General features: G+C 40.3%; 1 protein-coding gene across 1 annotated transcript in view; it reads right to left on the bottom strand.

Annotated features, from left to right (window-relative positions):
• LOC115793788 (F-actin-uncapping protein LRRC16A-like) overlaps positions 1-18,277 on the bottom strand; it is a 66,622-nt gene extending 48,345 nt beyond the window's left edge. The window contains exons 1-2 of the mRNA XM_030748898.1: positions 17,862-18,277; positions 14,989-15,086 (exon numbers count right to left, since the gene is read on the bottom strand). Coding sequence (XP_030604758.1) covers positions 14,989-15,086; positions 17,862-17,901 — 138 coding nt within the window. The 5' untranslated portion in view covers positions 17,902-18,277. The remainder of the gene's footprint in view (positions 1-14,988; positions 15,087-17,861) is intronic.
• Between the last annotated feature and the right edge of the window lie 252 nt (positions 18,278-18,529).

Genomic DNA, 18,529 nt, shown 5'->3' with positions numbered 1-18,529 from the left:
TTGCATTGAGACAGCAACTGGTTGGTTTTCAAGTGGCTTATATAAATGGAAGCCTTAAAAAACTAAGAACAGCAGACGTACAGCACAGTACAAGCCTCATCACAAATGGTCTCAGTGAAAGGGTGACCACTGTCTCATTTTCTTAAAGAAGGGAAACAGGGAGACATGGGTGAGGTGTGCCAAATTACACAATAACTGGACTGAAAATCAGTGGCAGCAGGTCTGATGGAGTGAGTGATGATTCCAAATTTGAAATCATCAGTATGTACAGAGGAGGTCAGGAAAGAGGTACAATCCTGAGTGTCTACAGCCATCTGTAAAACACGGTGGAGGTTCTGTCACGGTTTGGGGGACAGTCAGATTTTGATCCACCATACAATACTATCTGGAAAGCTTCTGACTGGCAAAGCACGATTTTCAGCAAGACAATGATCCCAATCACACCGCCAATGCAGTAAAAGCATACCTGGACAGAAAAGCATATAATAGAACAGTATCAGTCATGCATTGGCCTCCCCAGAGCCCACATCTCATCTTGATGGAAAAACTTTTTTAAAAAGGCAGCCATCATCCAAAGAAGAGCTTTGAATGCCCATCAAGAACCCTGGAGAACTATTCCTGAAGACCACTTAAAGAAATAACAAGAACACTTGCCGAAGAGAGTTCAGACTGTGTTAAAGAATAAAACACATGTCTTTACGCTGTACAGACTCCACTGACCCTTTTAAAAAGCAGCTGAAGACATTTTTATACAGACAAGCTTTTAATTAACTTGCTATACTGTATTCTATTGCTTTATATTGTTATAATTTTCTTGCACTTGGTAATTTTTATCTGTGATAAGTGCGATATAAATAAATTTTACTTACTTACTTGAAAGTTGTCATACCAAAATACCAAATACAGACTTTCAAGCTTTTTTAAAAAACAAAACAAAAAAACTCTGTTTATGTCTGGTATACCGTATTTCCATGTATGTGTGTATGTTTGTACCTCTTAATTAACCACTGCACTTATTTCCCAGGTTCCTAGCAAGATATGAAGAGATGGGGTGGTTCAAGACTTTTGCACAGCACTGTGTTAAGTTTTAATATAGCTCAAGCGTAATCAAATCCATTAAATCTTTTAAAGCATCTGCAAAACAACCCTGACACATAATTTTAACCTGCAGAGGAAGTACGCTCATTTGTGCTCCTGCTATATGCCTGCAGTGGAAAGTGTCTCTGGAGCCAAAGATAACCCCTTATCTGCACTGATAGAGTAGGAAGACTCAGTCGGACTAACACAGGAGGAATCACCAGTGGGATTTACTCCGAGGTTGAGTTGAATCTAAATTGGCTCCAGAAAAGGCTCCCCTAACCATGCTGAACTCAGGCAGAGAGATCATTTGTTTTACATTGATTCTCCACAGCTACGACAAGCTGCTGACAGTGCAGCTGAGGTCTAGTCCTGTAATGTCTGCAGACTCACACTGCGCCAAAGCCACAGTACAATGTGAATATGTTGTACCCTCTTGCTAGTGCAACATGGTTTATAAAACAGGTAACATGATGCGTACAGTCTGGTCTACTGTCTGTAGCTCTAGTTGAGAAAAAAAAATTGACAACAAATGAATAACACAGTCTGGGTGCGTCTAAATAAACCTTAGAACTACTGTAATTTAGTACAGCATAGCAGCAGGCAGACAAGTAAAGGCATCACCTTATCTTAATATATTTAAATTGTCTACATATATATTATCTATATATTTAGGGAAGCATCTCAGACACTACACAATAGTAATAAAAATGGAGAAAGCTCAAATGCCTAATAATGCACCGTGTTTTCCAATTATGAATGAAACCATCCTGCAGCACGTATTTTTCCCACACTACACTAGCAGCCAAGAAGCGAACTGAAAGAGAGACATGAATTTTCTTTTTATCACTGCCTTTTCATCATTCTGCGTTTTACTGCTGGAGAGACGAGCGCAGTGAGGAACAAAGGTGGCTGACAGTGGTACTTCCTGAACAGATTTGATTGGCTGGTCTCATCAGACCACAGCTGCAGTGAGCTAAGACATCAATAACGGTGGTGTCTGATTATGTTACATGTACATTGCATTCTTTATTTTATTTTTGCAGTTACTGTTGGGGTTTTTTTTTTGCATTTTATTTTAGTCAGACTAGAAGCTGAAGCATATAAGCACAATGTCTTGAATAATGAATGAAAAACAATGTAAGCTTGAGAAACAGAAATGTATTATAGCACTTTAAAAACAAAAAAGAAAAATCCATGTAGCAGCTGACACAATCTCCAGACTAAAAACTAATTTTTTTTTTAACTGAATCAAGTATCATATATTGCCTGTGTGTCTAACGGGCTTAAAATCCCGTTAACCTCCTAAATGTGTCTAACACAACACATCTAAGATTGATCAAGCAATCAAAGGGCCATGCACAGGTGCTTTCAGATTAGGATTATATTCCAGTTTCTAGGTCCAGAATAGGTGTCATGGTTTTTAAGTCACATGGGAATAACATGGGATCTCCCCTTAGAGCAGTGCCACAGCCTCCACATCGTCCTCTCATCGTCCGTGTTTAGGTTACAGAGATAAGAAAGAATCACAGGAGCTCATTCATTCATCAGTATGCCAGCCAGACACAATGAGGAGGTGGGGTGTGGATATCGGTTTGTGTGTGTGTGTGTGTGTATGTGTGTGTGTGTAAAACTATTTGATTGTGAGCCAATTTGTGGGTAAATAGGATATCACTGCAGACCACTGAGATTAAAGAGTGAGACAGAGAATCAGATGAAAAGAAAGAGAGCAGAGGAAGTGAGTGTGCCATTTTTACAATTGAAGTAACAGAAAATCTGAGTGAAAAACCTCCTCTAACTGGAATCCAGTAAGGACTGACACAGACAAAGGCAGAGCAATCAGAGGGAGGAGGGAGGGGGCTGGCATTACCCACGGTTTCCCTCTGGAGCAGCCAGATAACATCAGCTGGTAGTAATAACACACAAACTCAGTGCTGGGCACTAGGCTTAAGTGGCATCACAGTATTAGGGTATTCCAGGTTATTTAGAAATCCAGACCATATCAGTAAATATATTTAGACACAAAAATTAGATGTGGCTCTTTCTATTAAATTAATACATGGTTGTTGTATTGAGGTCATGTACTGTTGTGCACTGCACGAAAATACCAGAAGGTAGTGCATACTAGTGAAACATGGCAACTGCAAGCAGTAAATAAAGTTTGACAAGTGTTAATCCCATTCACAAAACTGAGCCAGCCAACAGGGAGAAAGATGCGTGAACTACTGGTCCCTAAAAAGTTGTGGCAATGGTTTGTTTTATGTTTGAGTAGGGGTAGCGCGAAGGCAGTCCATGGGTGGTCGTGGACTGCCCATCTACCTGCAGAGTGCTTGTTGGCGATGGAGGCAGTGTGCAAAATATGTTGTACAACCAGTCTGTGGGCCACTCTTGCTTGTGTTATTGGTCCATCAGCCAGCCGTGGAAAAGTTTTAACACACAAAGAACTGAAGTGAAACTGAGTGTTAAAAAACAAAACAAAACAAAATTAAAAAATTAAAAAAACAATGAAAAGAGTCCACTGCAGTTGGGATTTTGGAGGACTGCACGGGACCAAACTTTGCAGTGGGTGAAAACCCCTCTCCAGTCACTGTCCAAACAAAAAACAAAATATGCTGGACATATTTGTGGGACTACAAATCACACTTAAGAGGGCACCACTTCAAACAGGAGTTTCACTCATCTCACTAATGTGTGAGCATCAAGTACCGCAAAGGTCGAAGATGGTAGGATTATCCCTAGCTACTAATTTTCTTAAAAGAATTAGTAGCTACTGGCTTCAATCATACCTTAAAACTATGGAGGCCACTGACATTTTTTTCCCCTCCTCATCTTTTCTGACAGTTTTTTCACTAGTTCTGCATTTGGCTAGGGTCAGTATGACTACTGGTAGTATGAGGCGATACCTGGACCCTACAGAGGTTGCACAGGAAGCCCAACTCCTCCAGGATAGCACATCAAAATGTGCCAATGCCAGAAGGTTTGCTGTGTCTCCCAGCACAGTGTCAAGAGCATGGAGGAGACTCCAGGAGACAGCCAGTTACTCTAGGAGAGCTTGACAGTGCTGTAGAAGGTCCTTAACCCATCAACAGGACTGGTATCTGCTCCTTTGTGCAAGGTGGAACAGGATGAGCACTGTCAGAGCCCTACAGAATGAACTCCAGCAGGCCACTGGTATGAATGTCTCTGACCACACAATCAGAAACAGACTTCATGAGGGTGGCCTGAGGGCCCGACATCCTCCAGTGGGCCCTGTGCTCACTGCCCCACACCGTGAACCCCAATTAGAATTTGCCACAGAACAGCAGAATTGGCAGGTCTACCGCTTGCACCCTGTGCTTTTCACAGATGACAGCAGGTTCACCCTGAGCATGTATTACAGACATGAAAGGGTCTGGAGACGCTGTGGAGGACGTTATGCTGCCTGTAACATTGTTCAGCATGACCAGTTTGGTGGTGGGTTACTGATAGTCTGGGGAGGCATATCCATGGAGCGATGCACAGACCTCTTTTATAGGCTAGGTACCCTGACTACCATTAGGTATCAGGATGAAATCCTTGGACCCATTGTCAGATCCTACGCTGGTGCAGTGGGTCTTGGGTTCCTGAACTAAATCCAATAGAACACATCTGGGACATTATGTTTCGGCCCATCCAATGCCACCAGAATGTCCAGGAGCTTAGTGATGCCCTGGTGTAGATCTGGGATTAGATCCCCCAGGGCACCATCTGGAGCATGCCCTGATGTTGTCATGCACACAGTCATGTGGGGGCCATACAAACTACTAAGTACAATTTTGAGTTCCTGCAATGAAATTTTGATCTGGACTAGCCTGCTGCATCATGTTTTCCACTTTTCAGAGTATCTTTGATTTCAGGCCTCTGTAGGTTGATAATTTTCATTTCCACCAAACAATGTGGCATCTTTTCACTCCTAAGACATTACCCAATCCATATCAGTACAGATATCCAGCATGATTTTTTTTTTCCCTTTGAGATCTCGTGTTTTCAAAGTGTTTATTTTTTTGAGCAGTGTACTAATCAATTAATCTAAAAGTAACAAAAACACTTAGAGTATGACTAACAACTAGCACCAGCAGCCTTCTTTCCATGTAAGTTAATGCAAGTCTATTTAAGTACCTGCTAGCAAGGGTATCAAAATTTCATTGTTTTGTTATGCAAATCCCCCACATCCACAGCTACCGTGACAGCAGCAGTACCTTAAGGGCACCGTGCTTTTAGAGGAAAATAGCAATTTCCTAATGCTGTGAACCTGTTCACCCATATGGCAATAAAAACCTTCTGATTCTGATTCTGATTCTGAAATAGAAGCAAAAATAGAAAACTTGCTTAATAGAGAAAAAAATCTAAGAATAAATTATAAACTGTAACAACAACCAATGTGACTTCTAGTTTTAGAGTTCAGACATTTTGGGAAATATAGTTTTTCTGCTTGATAGGAAATAAGATTTTAAAAACCATTAAAGCTATATTTTTAACATTCATGCATACAGCGAACAGCTAGTGAGTTGAATTTAACACAAAGACTTGAAAAAGGTGACACAACTAGCCTGACACTGTTCAATGGTAATAAAATCTGCTTATCAGCACCTTGGAAGCTCATTAATTATACATCTTGTTCTTGTTTCCCCATCTTTGTCCTGTGCTAATTGGCTTCTAACTCTGCCTTTAGAAGACCACACCATGAGTTTAGCACATTTAATTAGCACACACAGATACATGTGACTTCATACAATCACCAAAAAATACAGTGACTAAAGGGGGTGCAAGTATCTTCTATATGGTAGTTAAGCTCATCGTCAACTCTGCATAAAAAAGTTTTATTAAATAATAAATAATCAGTATCAGCATCACCATCAGTGGAACTGCATTTCGACTGTAGAAGGCCACAGTAAAAACAATAATGCAACATGAGCTGCAAGGACACCATGAAACCCAACCATGCAGCAAAAGCCTTTTAGAAGTCATGGGTGCAAATGTCTGTGACAGAATCCCTGAAGGCAAACTGTCCAATATGATGCATGCATTTGGTGTTTCCATCTTTCCTGTTCTGATCTGCATTGTTGGTTGAAGTCTCAGTCTAACTTTCAAGATTAAAATATGGGTTCATACAGGCAGATGTGGAATATCCACACAGGCAGATAAAAAAAATGAATTAAGCCAGTCAGGGAGTGAAACAATATGAGGGCTGCCTTTCCTCGATCACTAATTTCATTGTTTTGACACCTTACACTGATTAGCCATCATTGTTTTGTGGCTGTTTACTATGACATGGTGCACAAATGTCATTGTCGCCCAATCAATGCCGACTGTTGCTGTGACCTACAAACCTCATTCAATTACACTCAATAAGAGCCAGCTGATGCTGTACATACTAGGCCACTGCAGAACACCACCAAACCACAGACAAGAGCAGTTGGACCATATTAGGCAGATTTTGAAAAACGACAAATAAATAATGGAGGATATAACAATTAATGCCGGGGCTGAAACCAGACATACTGAAAGTCAACAGTGTGAAATTATAGGGCCCCATCCTATCAAGCCAATGCCCTTAGACAGGGTCAATTATATTACTGAGACCCTCTGAGTGACAATGTCCATGACCTATGAGGTAATAAAGATGAATGACTGTGGGCGGGACTTGCATTGAGCCAGGCTATGTGGCAGGTTAATGTCCCTCCAGGGAGGTTTTGTGAGGCATTATGGGCTTGAAAACGCTGTAACCAAATCGTTATTCAGATGGGTGAAGGGTAACGCACCACAGAGTGACAGACAATAACCCACTAAAGCGTGACAGGGACAAAACTACAAACGGGACATTATGAACCTTCCTATTTATTCATAGAAAAGGTGGTCTGGTGATGCATTTTATAATCTCTTTCATGCACACACAGACCCTTTCTGGTGTCACATAGCCTGCTTTTCCATGTCTTGTTAGTGTTAGTAGATACAGTATACCTCTATAGGATAATGTTTAGGGTACTGATCTGAAGATTAGCACTTGTTTTATTTTAGAAACCAACAATATATATTAGCTAAACGTCTCATTTTTGCCCTGTTTAGTTTCTTTTGGTGTTTTTTTTCTCCCCCTGCATATGATACTAATTTATTTTATATATGAATAAATTGGACGTGTTCTGCTACAGAAGCAATGCTAAATTTTACTCTTGAGGCCATGACTGCTAATATGGTGCATTTTATTGATTTACTTTGTGAGCATTTTATTTATCTTGTAATATCAAAGTGGATTATGCAAAAGAGACCACGTTAATGCCTTGTTCCTCTACAATTTGCTCTGAACTCATCAGATCAAAGATTGTCTGGGTCCTTCATCACTATACAGCATAACCCAGAGTTAGACCCACTATTATATTACCCACACTCCCACACTGAGAACTAAATCCATATATAATGACTCCTAATTAACCCTACTCAATCAGCTGAATCTGGTCCAGAACTTTACAGAAACCAAACTGCTTGGAAAGAGGCTGGAGGGAAAAAAGCTGTCTGATTGCATGGTGTGGATGTACAGATTGCTAAAATTAGGCTTCCTGACAAAACCAAACTACAGCCTCCATTCAGTCAAGCCTTTTTTGATTCAATCAAATGAATAAGGAGAACTCACTGCTGTGTATCCAGAGATTATTTCTACTGATGTTTACATGTTTCCTTGACCACACTGTTAGCAAACCTCAAGCTTTAAAACTACCCATAGCTTTGTTTGTATTTGGGGAAAAAAAATAAATAAATAAATCAAAGGGTAGAGCATAAAAGGATGAAAATTCTGAATACTGGATCTTTTTTCCCCCCTCAGATGGTTTCCCAACATTAACTGACAGAGATGAGCCAATCAACTGGCCAGGGACAGGAATTAGCTGATTTTGAGTGTTCTTGACCCAAACCGTTGACCAGCCAGTCCTATATGTATTTGCATTGAAGAAAAGTGGGTTTTTGGTTATGTATGCTGTTAGTTATCTCGCCCTATGATAGCTGGGATAGGCTCCAAAAAAGGATAAGTGGAAGAAAATGGATGGATGCCGTTAGTTATAGTTCTTGGAATGAAAACTGGAAAATTGGTATCAGCAAGTCACACTCAGAAATTGGAACCAGCCAAGAAAACTTGGGGTGCAGCATGTCTATTAACCATTTCCAGCTTTTCTGTTCTGTATAACTAAGAGTTAAATATCACATCTCCCTGTGCTCTTAAAAACAATGAGAATACTTTCTTATGATAATTACAAGTTAAAGCAAAAAATATGCTTATTGCCTGTTTAATGTATATCTTATGCAAAAATCTGAATTTTTAGCTTCTCCTTCTTTTTTGGTATACACTATATATTGTCTCCTGCTTTTGGCCTGTGAACTAGCCTTGACCAAACCTGAAATGGTAAATAAATCTAATTAATCTTCCATTAAAACTTGAATTTCTGAGAAATAAAACTAAAATATCATTTCAAAATCCCTTCATAAAAAGCCACAAAGCTAGTACAGTGGACTGTATAGTAACTTCAGAGTATACTCAGCAGGGAAACTGTGACCTGTTTGACACAGTTTTTCTGCCTGGTTAGCTCTGAATGTCACCCTAATTATGTTAATAATCAGCATACCATAATGAGAGAAAACACAGAGGTCCTTGAAGGAGCCTTAACTAGTTAATAGACACTGTGATGATGTGCTTCACGTCATTAGAGCTGTGTGAACTCACATTGAATCTCAAGTTAAAGTGCAAAAAATAAATTAAAAATTCCATTCCCATCCACAGGAATGATAACTAAACCAAAAATAGACTTATTTGGACAGGAAAGATCCTGTAAGATCACTGTGGTTTTCATCAGACTCTGTTTTGACCACATGTCCTATACACCCCGCAAGTTCCCAGTGAGAACACAACTTGCTTTGTCATGATTCATAATAATGAATTATAATAGCTTGAAGTGTACATTACTGTACTTTAAAAACTACCGTAGTTAAATTCACAAAGCAGTGGAGACAACACAAGGTCATTACAACACCTAAAATGCAATAGTAACTTTAGATTAACAGCTATTTTTGAAAACTTTTTCTGAATAAGAATTAGACACACTATTTCCATACATTTTCTTCTGCTTATCCCTTTCAACACCCATGAATAAAAGGGAATTTTAAATGTGGAGGACACTTTTTTTCTGTCAAAGAAAGAACAGAGGGACTCCTGGTTCTCACAAGGGAACAGTGACAGGTTGGACAAGAGTCAAGACTGTGGTCTTTGCTATGATTTTTTTTTTTTTTTTTTAATTTATGCCCCCCCATGCCCTCTGCCCTGTACATTACATTTCAATGTCCATTTTACTCTTCCCCTCTCCCTTCCTTTCCCTTCCACTCCCACAGGGTTTATTTGATGGACTGATGTTATTATCTCTACCCCTTCATCCCCCTGTCTTCAAAGGAGGGAGATGACTGTATGTATCAAGCTTTAGTGTGCTTAACAGATGCCTCAGGCACATAGTGCTCTCCTCCCAGCCTGAATGAGGCTGGGAGTGTGTGTATTTAATAGACAACCTAATTGATAGTGGAAATAACAATACTGCTCCCTTCATTATCTGTTCACTCCACGATGTAGAGAGAGGCGCCACATGTTTTACAGTAAATCAAGTTTAGGACTCTGTGTGGCTTCTGTAGGCAGGTAAAAAGAAAAAGAAAAACATCAGTCAGATGGTTTATGAAAAAACTAAGATACTGATATAGGTATCATTTCAAACTAGAGACTGTATTAACTGTAAGAAGCCCAGTATTCATTATACAGTATATTCATCATATTACACTATATTTTCTGCTTATTCTTTTATATACTCCATGACAGTGCATGTTCAATACAACCAAAAAAGTTAGGAGTCTGTGTCAACTGTACATAACAATTAACATACCAATCTGCAGATCATTTAAACCCTTCTAAAACCTACAACCCACTGAAAATTACAAAAAGTACAAAGACAACATACCAAAAATCCAAATATAACTGTATTATTAAATATATAGAGCCTCATCTTCAACTTTATTTCTTAAAAAAAAGTGATGATTCTTTTTAAAAAGGAAACAAGGGTTAGTAACTGGAGACAAAAACAACAACCAGCTGATCCGAGCAGCATCGAGCAGAACAAGTAAATAAAGGACTACAAATAACAACCGTTAGGAAACCTGCTTAAGTTTCACGTGTCTGACAGAAAAAAAATATTGGCCGATATATTGGCATATCTGACTTTTAAATCACCAAATAGCAGGATAGCTATCAGTCTAAAAAAATCTTATATCAGTCAGAGTCTATCAGTAACATTATAGGGTAAAGGTACAGGCTTTCATAATAGACTGGACTGGACTAGACTAGAATAGAATAGAAGGCCTTTATTTGTTGTTATACAGTTTGTACAATGTGATTGGAAGGCCACTCCTGTTTCAGTGCCACACTGTAGAAAGTCCACACATAATATATAAAATAAAATGGAATGTATAAATAAAATAAATACATAAATGTATGCATATAAACATGATGTACAGTAAAGAAAGGGAGGGGTGTACTACTCTCTGAATGAGTGCATGAGCAAAGAGCTGAACAAGAGCAATGTGAGACTGTATTATCTCCACCAAGGCTAAAAATTCCCCCCATGCCATGCATGAATTATGTCCTTGGATTGAGAAGGATATCTCAGCGTGGATCATTTTGAGATATTTTCTCATAAACATCAAGATAATGTGTCCCAGATTTTTCTTATTTCAATTTGATACGCATTTGTTAGCCTATGATGTTAAAAAAAAAAAAAATCCCCTTTCACCTAAACCACAATGGCAGTTCATGCTTCCAAAAATTCCTGAATCCAGATTCAGATCCAGATCAACTCCTGAAGTTAACAGTTTCTACGTTGAGTCAAGCACCGCCGCTGGTCAGTTCTTCATGTATCCATTCATTTTAGAGTAACATTTCAAACCAACAGATAAACTGTACCCATCATATAAACTCCTCAGTGAAGGTAATACAAAATTACATTTCTATAGAAATAGGCCACATTTTCTAAGTAAAAGAGAGGCCAAGTGCAAAAAGCACCATGCACTCATAAAACCTTCCTAGTGTCTGCTGTCCACTGAGATTGAAGAAAACAACCACAACAAACCTGCAGAAAGGAAAGCTGCTTGTCATGACTTGAGCACCTACAAAACTTGAGAGGATACTCAAACAGAGGTACTCTGTGTTCAGTCACATCTGCTTAATAAAGCACTTCAAGATTCAGAGATTAAAAGTCACAGTCTCAGTAAGAAGACAGAAAATAATTAGTTGGACAATTCATTCTTCACACCTTTTATCTCCCATTAGTCACAGCTATAGCTACATTAGTCATCAAGGTTACTTAAACAGAGAACACCCTCTGGTTCATTACCACACTTTCCATTTAGTGCATAATTATATCCTTATAATGCTTATTTCTTTTCATGTCTTTTATTCTGGTTTTTTTCTCATTTGTACTTAATTGAGATAGTGTTATTCAACTGACTTAACTTTGCACTGATGTTGGATGTCAGTCTATAAATACAAAAAAACTGTAAGGACTCTGTAGTCTTTTTAAAAGGATGGTTAAAAACACCACACAGGCTTTTTAGTCCTTCCCACACTTCCCATAATGTACTGGATATACCCTCCATTTAAACTAGCGGAACAGCCCTTTAGCATTTCGCTTCATCCTATTTGTACACTTCTCCAAAACACCTAAAACTCCTAACTGCTAATAACATTTGATCTCCAAGCAATCTATGAATAGATTGTGCTTTCACCACGCCTAACACTAGATAAAGTAACACTCACGGGTTACACTTCAGGACATGTTTGTTTTCCCTCTGAGCCGCTTCCTCCATAATCAGTCTGTCAAACTCTGCTTTTGTGCAGAACAACAAACAGCGGTTTACTTGTTCTGTTCATTCGAGCAGAGCGTTGATACAAAGTCACGCTCTGCGCCTGGAAGAAATACTAGAGCCACTCCACTGGAATTCCTCACTTCCCAGTACTGACTCCCACTTCTTTCTATTGTTTGGTGCGTATGTGCACTACTATAGCCTCTGTGTCCAGCTCCTACATAGTAACATTGTTGTCACAGCGACGTCATGTTAGCTCCAGATCGAGCACTAGAAAGGACTAAATTACATTAGGCAATTAATGAAGTTTCCCAGGATTATTCACTCCAGGCTGCAGGGAATAATTAAAGTGTGCACTGCTTCTCATTTTCAAATGACTCAGGATCAAGAAGCACATGCTGAAGAGTGTTAATAATAGAACAGATAGTTCCTGTGGACTATAACAGCGGACTGTCAAGAGCACATTTTTACCCATTTTAGCCAGACCACCTTGTGTGAACAATTCTCAAGGTTCTTAAAGAGAAAGAGGATCACAGCCAGGTTCCCAGGAGGTGCATCCCTCTGTGTTCAGCTTATATTCTTATCCAAGGGGCTACTTTATATATGTAACTTCATCAACTGCCACTTCCTATCAATCTCTTCTGCATTTCATAAGAAGTTTCAAGTTTGGCTTCACTGCTCCATAAGATGTGTTGACACTGATCTTGTGTAATGTGGCATATCTCAGCCTTTTCTCCCTGTTTCCCTTAGGAATGGCTTCTTGACAGCCTACCCTTCCATTGAGACATTTCTGATGAGGCTTCAGTGAACAGTTGATGGATCAACTGAAGGGCCAGATGCATCTCTCAGGTCCCGTGTCAGGTCTTTGCTGTACCCCCCCCCCCCCCCCCCCCCCCCCCCCCCACCCCCCCCCCCCACCCCTTTAGCTATTAAGCTATGACTTTCACATATTGTTCATTTGCTGGAGATATTTTTTTAGGCTTGCCACTTCTGTCTGTCCTCATGTCCAGTTTCTGTAATTGTTTTAAGGACACACTGCACACTGTGCCATGATATGCCAAGTTTTCAGCTTATAGCTCTTGGGGGAATGACCCAAAGAGCTATAAGCTATTAGTTGGTGCAAAAATACCATTTCACACCTGCTAAACTGTTATCTTTAGCTGAATCTAAGAAGACACAACACTGCTTTGAGTCATTTGCCTTTCTTATGCTTGAATTATTGAAAGTCTCACTGATTGGAAGCAAAATAGACAGAAATGAGAGGTAGCTCAATACTTCTGCACAGTACCATAGGTTATTAAGGGTTAATTTAACAAAATTACAGCTAACATTAGGTCTATATATCACTGTGGTAAAAAAAAACAAAACAAAAAAAACAAAAAGAACCTCACTTTAAATAAATGCGTCTGTGCATCTTCTACACCAACTGTTCATGCTGACTCTGATGGTTCCAGCTTCTAGCAGCACTGATGTATCTCATTTACTACAGAGAGGCTCACTCCCTCCTCCTGTTTCTCACCACAGTGTGCTCCCAGACCATTTAGCAAGTACAGAAGATGTTAAAGAGATGCTCATCACATTATCTCTCGCCTCTTCCTGCTTATTTCCCCAGGTGATTTCTACAATACTAACAGTCCTGGCATTACCACATGTGCTGTATATGATGGAAGAAAGGTGAGAGTAAAAGCAGAAATATTGTGGAGGCTTTTTAACAGAAGCTTTATTTAACCCCCCCCAAACTGTCAATTACACACCAAGCTGAATTACTAAATACTTCCACTGAGTGCAATATTACTAAAAGGCCCCTGCTGTTTTCACCCAACACCATCCAACTGTACGAACCCTGCTCAGATGCTGATTTACAAAGACAACTATCTCGGTTTCTTGTCCCTGTTCATCACACAAAGAGCCAAGCGCATTTTTAATGATCTACCAGGTTTTAATTATTTAGCAGTCAGTGGATTAACTGCTCTGCAGCCAAAAGTTAATGGTCTGAGCTTTTTTCCACCTGATTGCCACACACACTGAGGGTTGGTGTGTAAAGTCAGAGATGTGACTGGGTGAATGAATGAAGTATAGGACCAGGGGAGATTGGGCCACTGATCAACACTATTGGCAAAGTAGCAGCACCACTTGAGCTACGCCGATTATATAAGCAACTTTAAAAATACGATTTTTAAGCCTCCATTGCCTGACTGCCTCAATGTGTAACCAAAGATACAAACTGTGAGTCAGCATTGGAAATTCAGTGTGAGGATATCCTTAATGCCAAAGTCCAACAGCAGTACACAGCCTTAGAAATTAAAGGGAAAAAATGTGTTTCTTTTTCCACACAATCGTGACACGTTTCTTTATTAATCCACTGAAAGGTCCAGGAGGCACTGCTAATATCCAATTCAGTATACTTTTAATAATAGAAATTAAGCCAAAAGTAAAGAAATACCAGAGATCACAGTGCAACTCATTGAGTCTGATCCATCATACTGCAAGTGAGCCATTCAGTTCTTGTGCAGCCTTTACAAAACCCTGCAGGGAAGATCACACGGCCCACATACTGGGTTAATGCCAGACACTGCACTGGCAATTATTAATAAAACCTGATGAATATTACCATCTGGATGCTTTACACATGCACGCTACTGCCCCAACTAATCAGATTACAGACTGGAATCATTTTTACACGAGAACCCTGGACCATGCACGCTCCTTCATAAACCTCTGTTGGATAATGTCTAGAACAGTTCAGGGCTGCAGTGCAAGTGTAAAGCAGATAAAATAAGATGGGGGACGTTCAGGTTGGTGCTTGTTCACCGTTTGTCTTTGGTTTGCAGAACATCACCCTAAAATCAAAGTAGCGAACCCTGAAAGGGAGGGTGACAATGCAGCTGAAGACATGTGAGAAAAGTAGGAAGATTCTAACATTCTTAGAAGAAATCAGTGCATTTCAATAGTAGAGAAAATGAGCATTTTGCAACCCTTAATGGCATAGCTTGACAGCTTCAGGAACTGACTCACCAATACTCTGTTCTCCATCTTGTCTCCTTTGATCTCCAGTTTGACTCTCTTCCGTAGTGACAGCTTCACCTTCCTCCCCACCGCATCCCTCACGCTCTCTACACGGAAGAGAAGATGTAAAATAAGGAGTGACACCGACTAAAGGGGGGAAAATTGACAAAAATGCTGTTAAAAATATAATTCCATATGAGAAGAGAAGAGAAGAGAAGAGAAGAGAAGAGAAGAGAAGAGAAGAGAAGAGAAGAGAAGAGAAGAGAAGAGGCTTATCATGCATTTCTGAATCTCTCTCTTTAATTCATAGTCTCTTTCACACTTTGCTTCCTCAGCAGAGCCAGATCAGTGCACTTCTGCCACAGGGGGGAAAAAATCCCTCATATCCACTGAGTAGAAAAAACTTTAATGAAACATTTAAGTCCAAATTTAATATAATAGAACATCACTTTTATTCTAGTTTTCATTTAATTCCCAGCTCATGAATCAATCTTCTGAAGACTGAGACTCTTAATCCCTATTTCTTGACAAAAAAAAAAGAACAATAACTTGATTTAAATGACTGCAATTATATACTTAAGAGTATATTCATACATCCCATTTGATCACAAAAACACAAAGCCTTATGCTGAGTGTGTGTATCCCTTTACAGACTGATTATTCACACCCAGCAGACGTGTCAACAACCAGTGAACAGGCTCAAACAGGGGAACTGGGTCAGCCGCCTCTCCACGGTGTTCATTCACCTAACGCACAGCCGCTAATACAGTCTGCGCACACGCGTCTGCCACAGACGGGGTTTCTGCACGTGCATCTGTGTTGCGCATATCCTCGCCTACGGGCTTCCTCACACCATCATCAGATCAAAGTGAAACTAATAATTAGGTACTGTGCAAAATGGTTCATCTGCCAGCCTTGAGCTTCCTAAATAAACTCCACTGTAAGTGTGCACCATTTCCTGCTGCAGTATTTCTACAATTATAGCACAGAGACCTGAGAGTCACAGAAATATCCCTTGTGGGGTTTCTCCACAAAATGAGGCCTTGTATGTTTTAATGGGCCTGCGCAGATTTTGGTCTCGTATCGCTCCTGTCAGACTCGTATATTTTTTGCTAATTTAATGTAGCTGGGACAGGAGTGTATATTTCACAAGGCAACTGTGTTTGCATTTGACAGTTCCAGCATGTGCACTATAGGTCACACCAGTTTAAACTGCAGTTGGGAATCATAGGGAAGGTGAGAGGCCTATGTCCCTGTAAAAGCTCAAACAAACAACTGAGAGGCTAATAAATTCACTCTCCCGTTTATTAACTCAGAGCCAAACCTGATTTGTTGCTTTACAAAGCAGCAGATAAGTTCCCCATTTTACACTTATCACTTTATTAAAGAGATGAAGGTTAACATATGTCCCAGTGCACTGCACTGTAAGCCCTCTCCTCCATGATGCAGCATTGACTGTCTGTTGAACTTGAATGTGTAATCAGATGAGTAATAGCCGCCTTAACTTTGAATGTGCTCGAGCATGTTTCAGTAAAATATGTTTTAAGCACATATTCTGAATAAGTGCACTTAAATGTTCCATGTTGGTCATTCAAAAGCTGAAACTCTCCAGCCTGACCTAATCTGCTCACTACCAGGCAGTTCAGAAGAAAACTTGAAAACAAGCACGTAACATGTTCTGTTACTCAGCAGAGAAAAGTCTGATTTCATCCAACACTTCGATTCCATCTGCAGCATCATGCTGAAATTCCTTGCAGGATGCCAAGAGTAACTCTGCATGATACTGAATCATCACCACCAAACAATGGCTGGTTTATACCCAGACGCAGACAAATTCCTTATATTTAGTGTGCAGAGGTGGGGGAATTAGTCAGCAAACATCAGGCAAATTTCCATTAAGGAAAGGGGAAAAAATGCAAAGAACACAGAAAACAGGAGAGAACAATTAAGGGTTGAGCCTAAGTTATGTCATTAAAATGATTTCTGCTTCTCATCATGAAAAAAAGACAGTGAAACACACCCTTACCCTTATGTATACATTTGATATAGGCATACGACATCTCATATGTTTAACAATTCAGGGTAAATTATGAGTAAACATGTACAAAATGGCACAAATGAGTTAAAAGTTCAAGTATGAAACTCTTACACTTATGAAAATCATCCTCTTTCTGGCTCCTGTGAGGCCAGTTTACACGGAAAATAACACGTAAGAGCGGTGTTAGGGAACTAAAGTAGAAATGAACATCCTGCACTGCACTGTCTTTGTGTCTCGCATTGAGAAAATGCACCCTGCTTGAGATGAAGTGTGTTGACCCAACATTACACCGGAGTGTCAAAAACCTGAACTACCTCCTCAAACGAAGAAAAGGGGTTTCCAAAGTCAGCACAAGGGAAGAAGATGATGAAACACCAAGAAGGCTACAGATGCAAAAGTGGACCGAAAAGAAGTTATGCGCACAGGGCTGACAGGCTGACCACTCATAGCTAAACTATTTGGCTCTTGTAAACATTAACAGAGCAAGCACCTTGTGGCAGTGCTCCACATATAAACATCTCCAATTTTAACTGCAGCTAAAGAACTCGCAGCTCTTAATACAGAGCCTGTTTACGCGGTATGTTTTAGGGCGAAACTGTTCAGTACCACGATGATATTAAAAGGAATGGATTTTTAAAATGCATATGTAGCAGTAGGGTATTTGTGCCTTGGCCAGTGTGGCTGCATTATAGGCACAATAGATTTTTTATGGATACAATACTATCACTAAAACTTGTCACCACGCGGAGGAAGATGATGGAAACAGTATCAGGAATTGTTCCCGTCTGGATGCATTTCTACAAATCCGGGTTTTTTTTTTTGTTTGTTTGTTTTTTGTCCTTACCCAGAAGCTCTTTTGGGACCTCCGACACTTCGTCGCTCATTTTGCTGAAAATAAGATCCAAAAACAACGACAAGAATTCACTCAACGCATCGAGAAGCCTTAAATTATGAGGAAAATTGTGAGGAGAGAAAGAGGGAAGTGTCAGGTGGTGTCCCCGCCGCCGCCGCTGCTGCTGGGATTCTCCCGGTTACATGCTCCTCTTCTTCTCTTACAGTGTCCGGACAATGTATCCACGTCTATTTAGGCGCATCTCTTTTCGGTTTGAAGGGGGTAAGGTTCAGGGGCTGATGGTAGGAAGAAAAAGCAGCTATAGTCCTTTTAAAATCATGCTGAAACCCGGCAGCCTGTACGCCCGGCGGAGATGAAAAGACGCACACACTGTGGCGGTGGCTCTACCGTAAAGCTGTCGGTAATAGGCTACAGTAGGCTACCAGCCAATGGTGGGAAACGGGGCCCCTCCCCGCTCGGTGATGCGACAGCCTGGGAGCCGATGCGATGCCGGGGCGGCATGGCGTGGAAGGAGGGGGCGGCGGCGCTGCTGGTGTCAGACTGATATTAATGAGCAGACTACAGCAGGAGTTCCTGGGATGCAGGGACCTCTAGCGGCCCCCATCACCACGCTTGTGTTTGTAGCCTGTAAATATCTAAATATTTTACTCATACACTTC

This window comes from Archocentrus centrarchus, chromosome 16, assembly GCF_007364275.1.
Source record: "Archocentrus centrarchus isolate MPI-CPG fArcCen1 chromosome 16, fArcCen1, whole genome shotgun sequence".
In the NCBI taxonomy this organism is placed as follows: Eukaryota; Metazoa; Chordata; class Actinopteri; order Cichliformes; family Cichlidae; genus Archocentrus; species Archocentrus centrarchus.
Note: the sequence above shows the minus strand (reverse complement) of the source record. Positions and strands in the feature narration are given on the sequence as shown.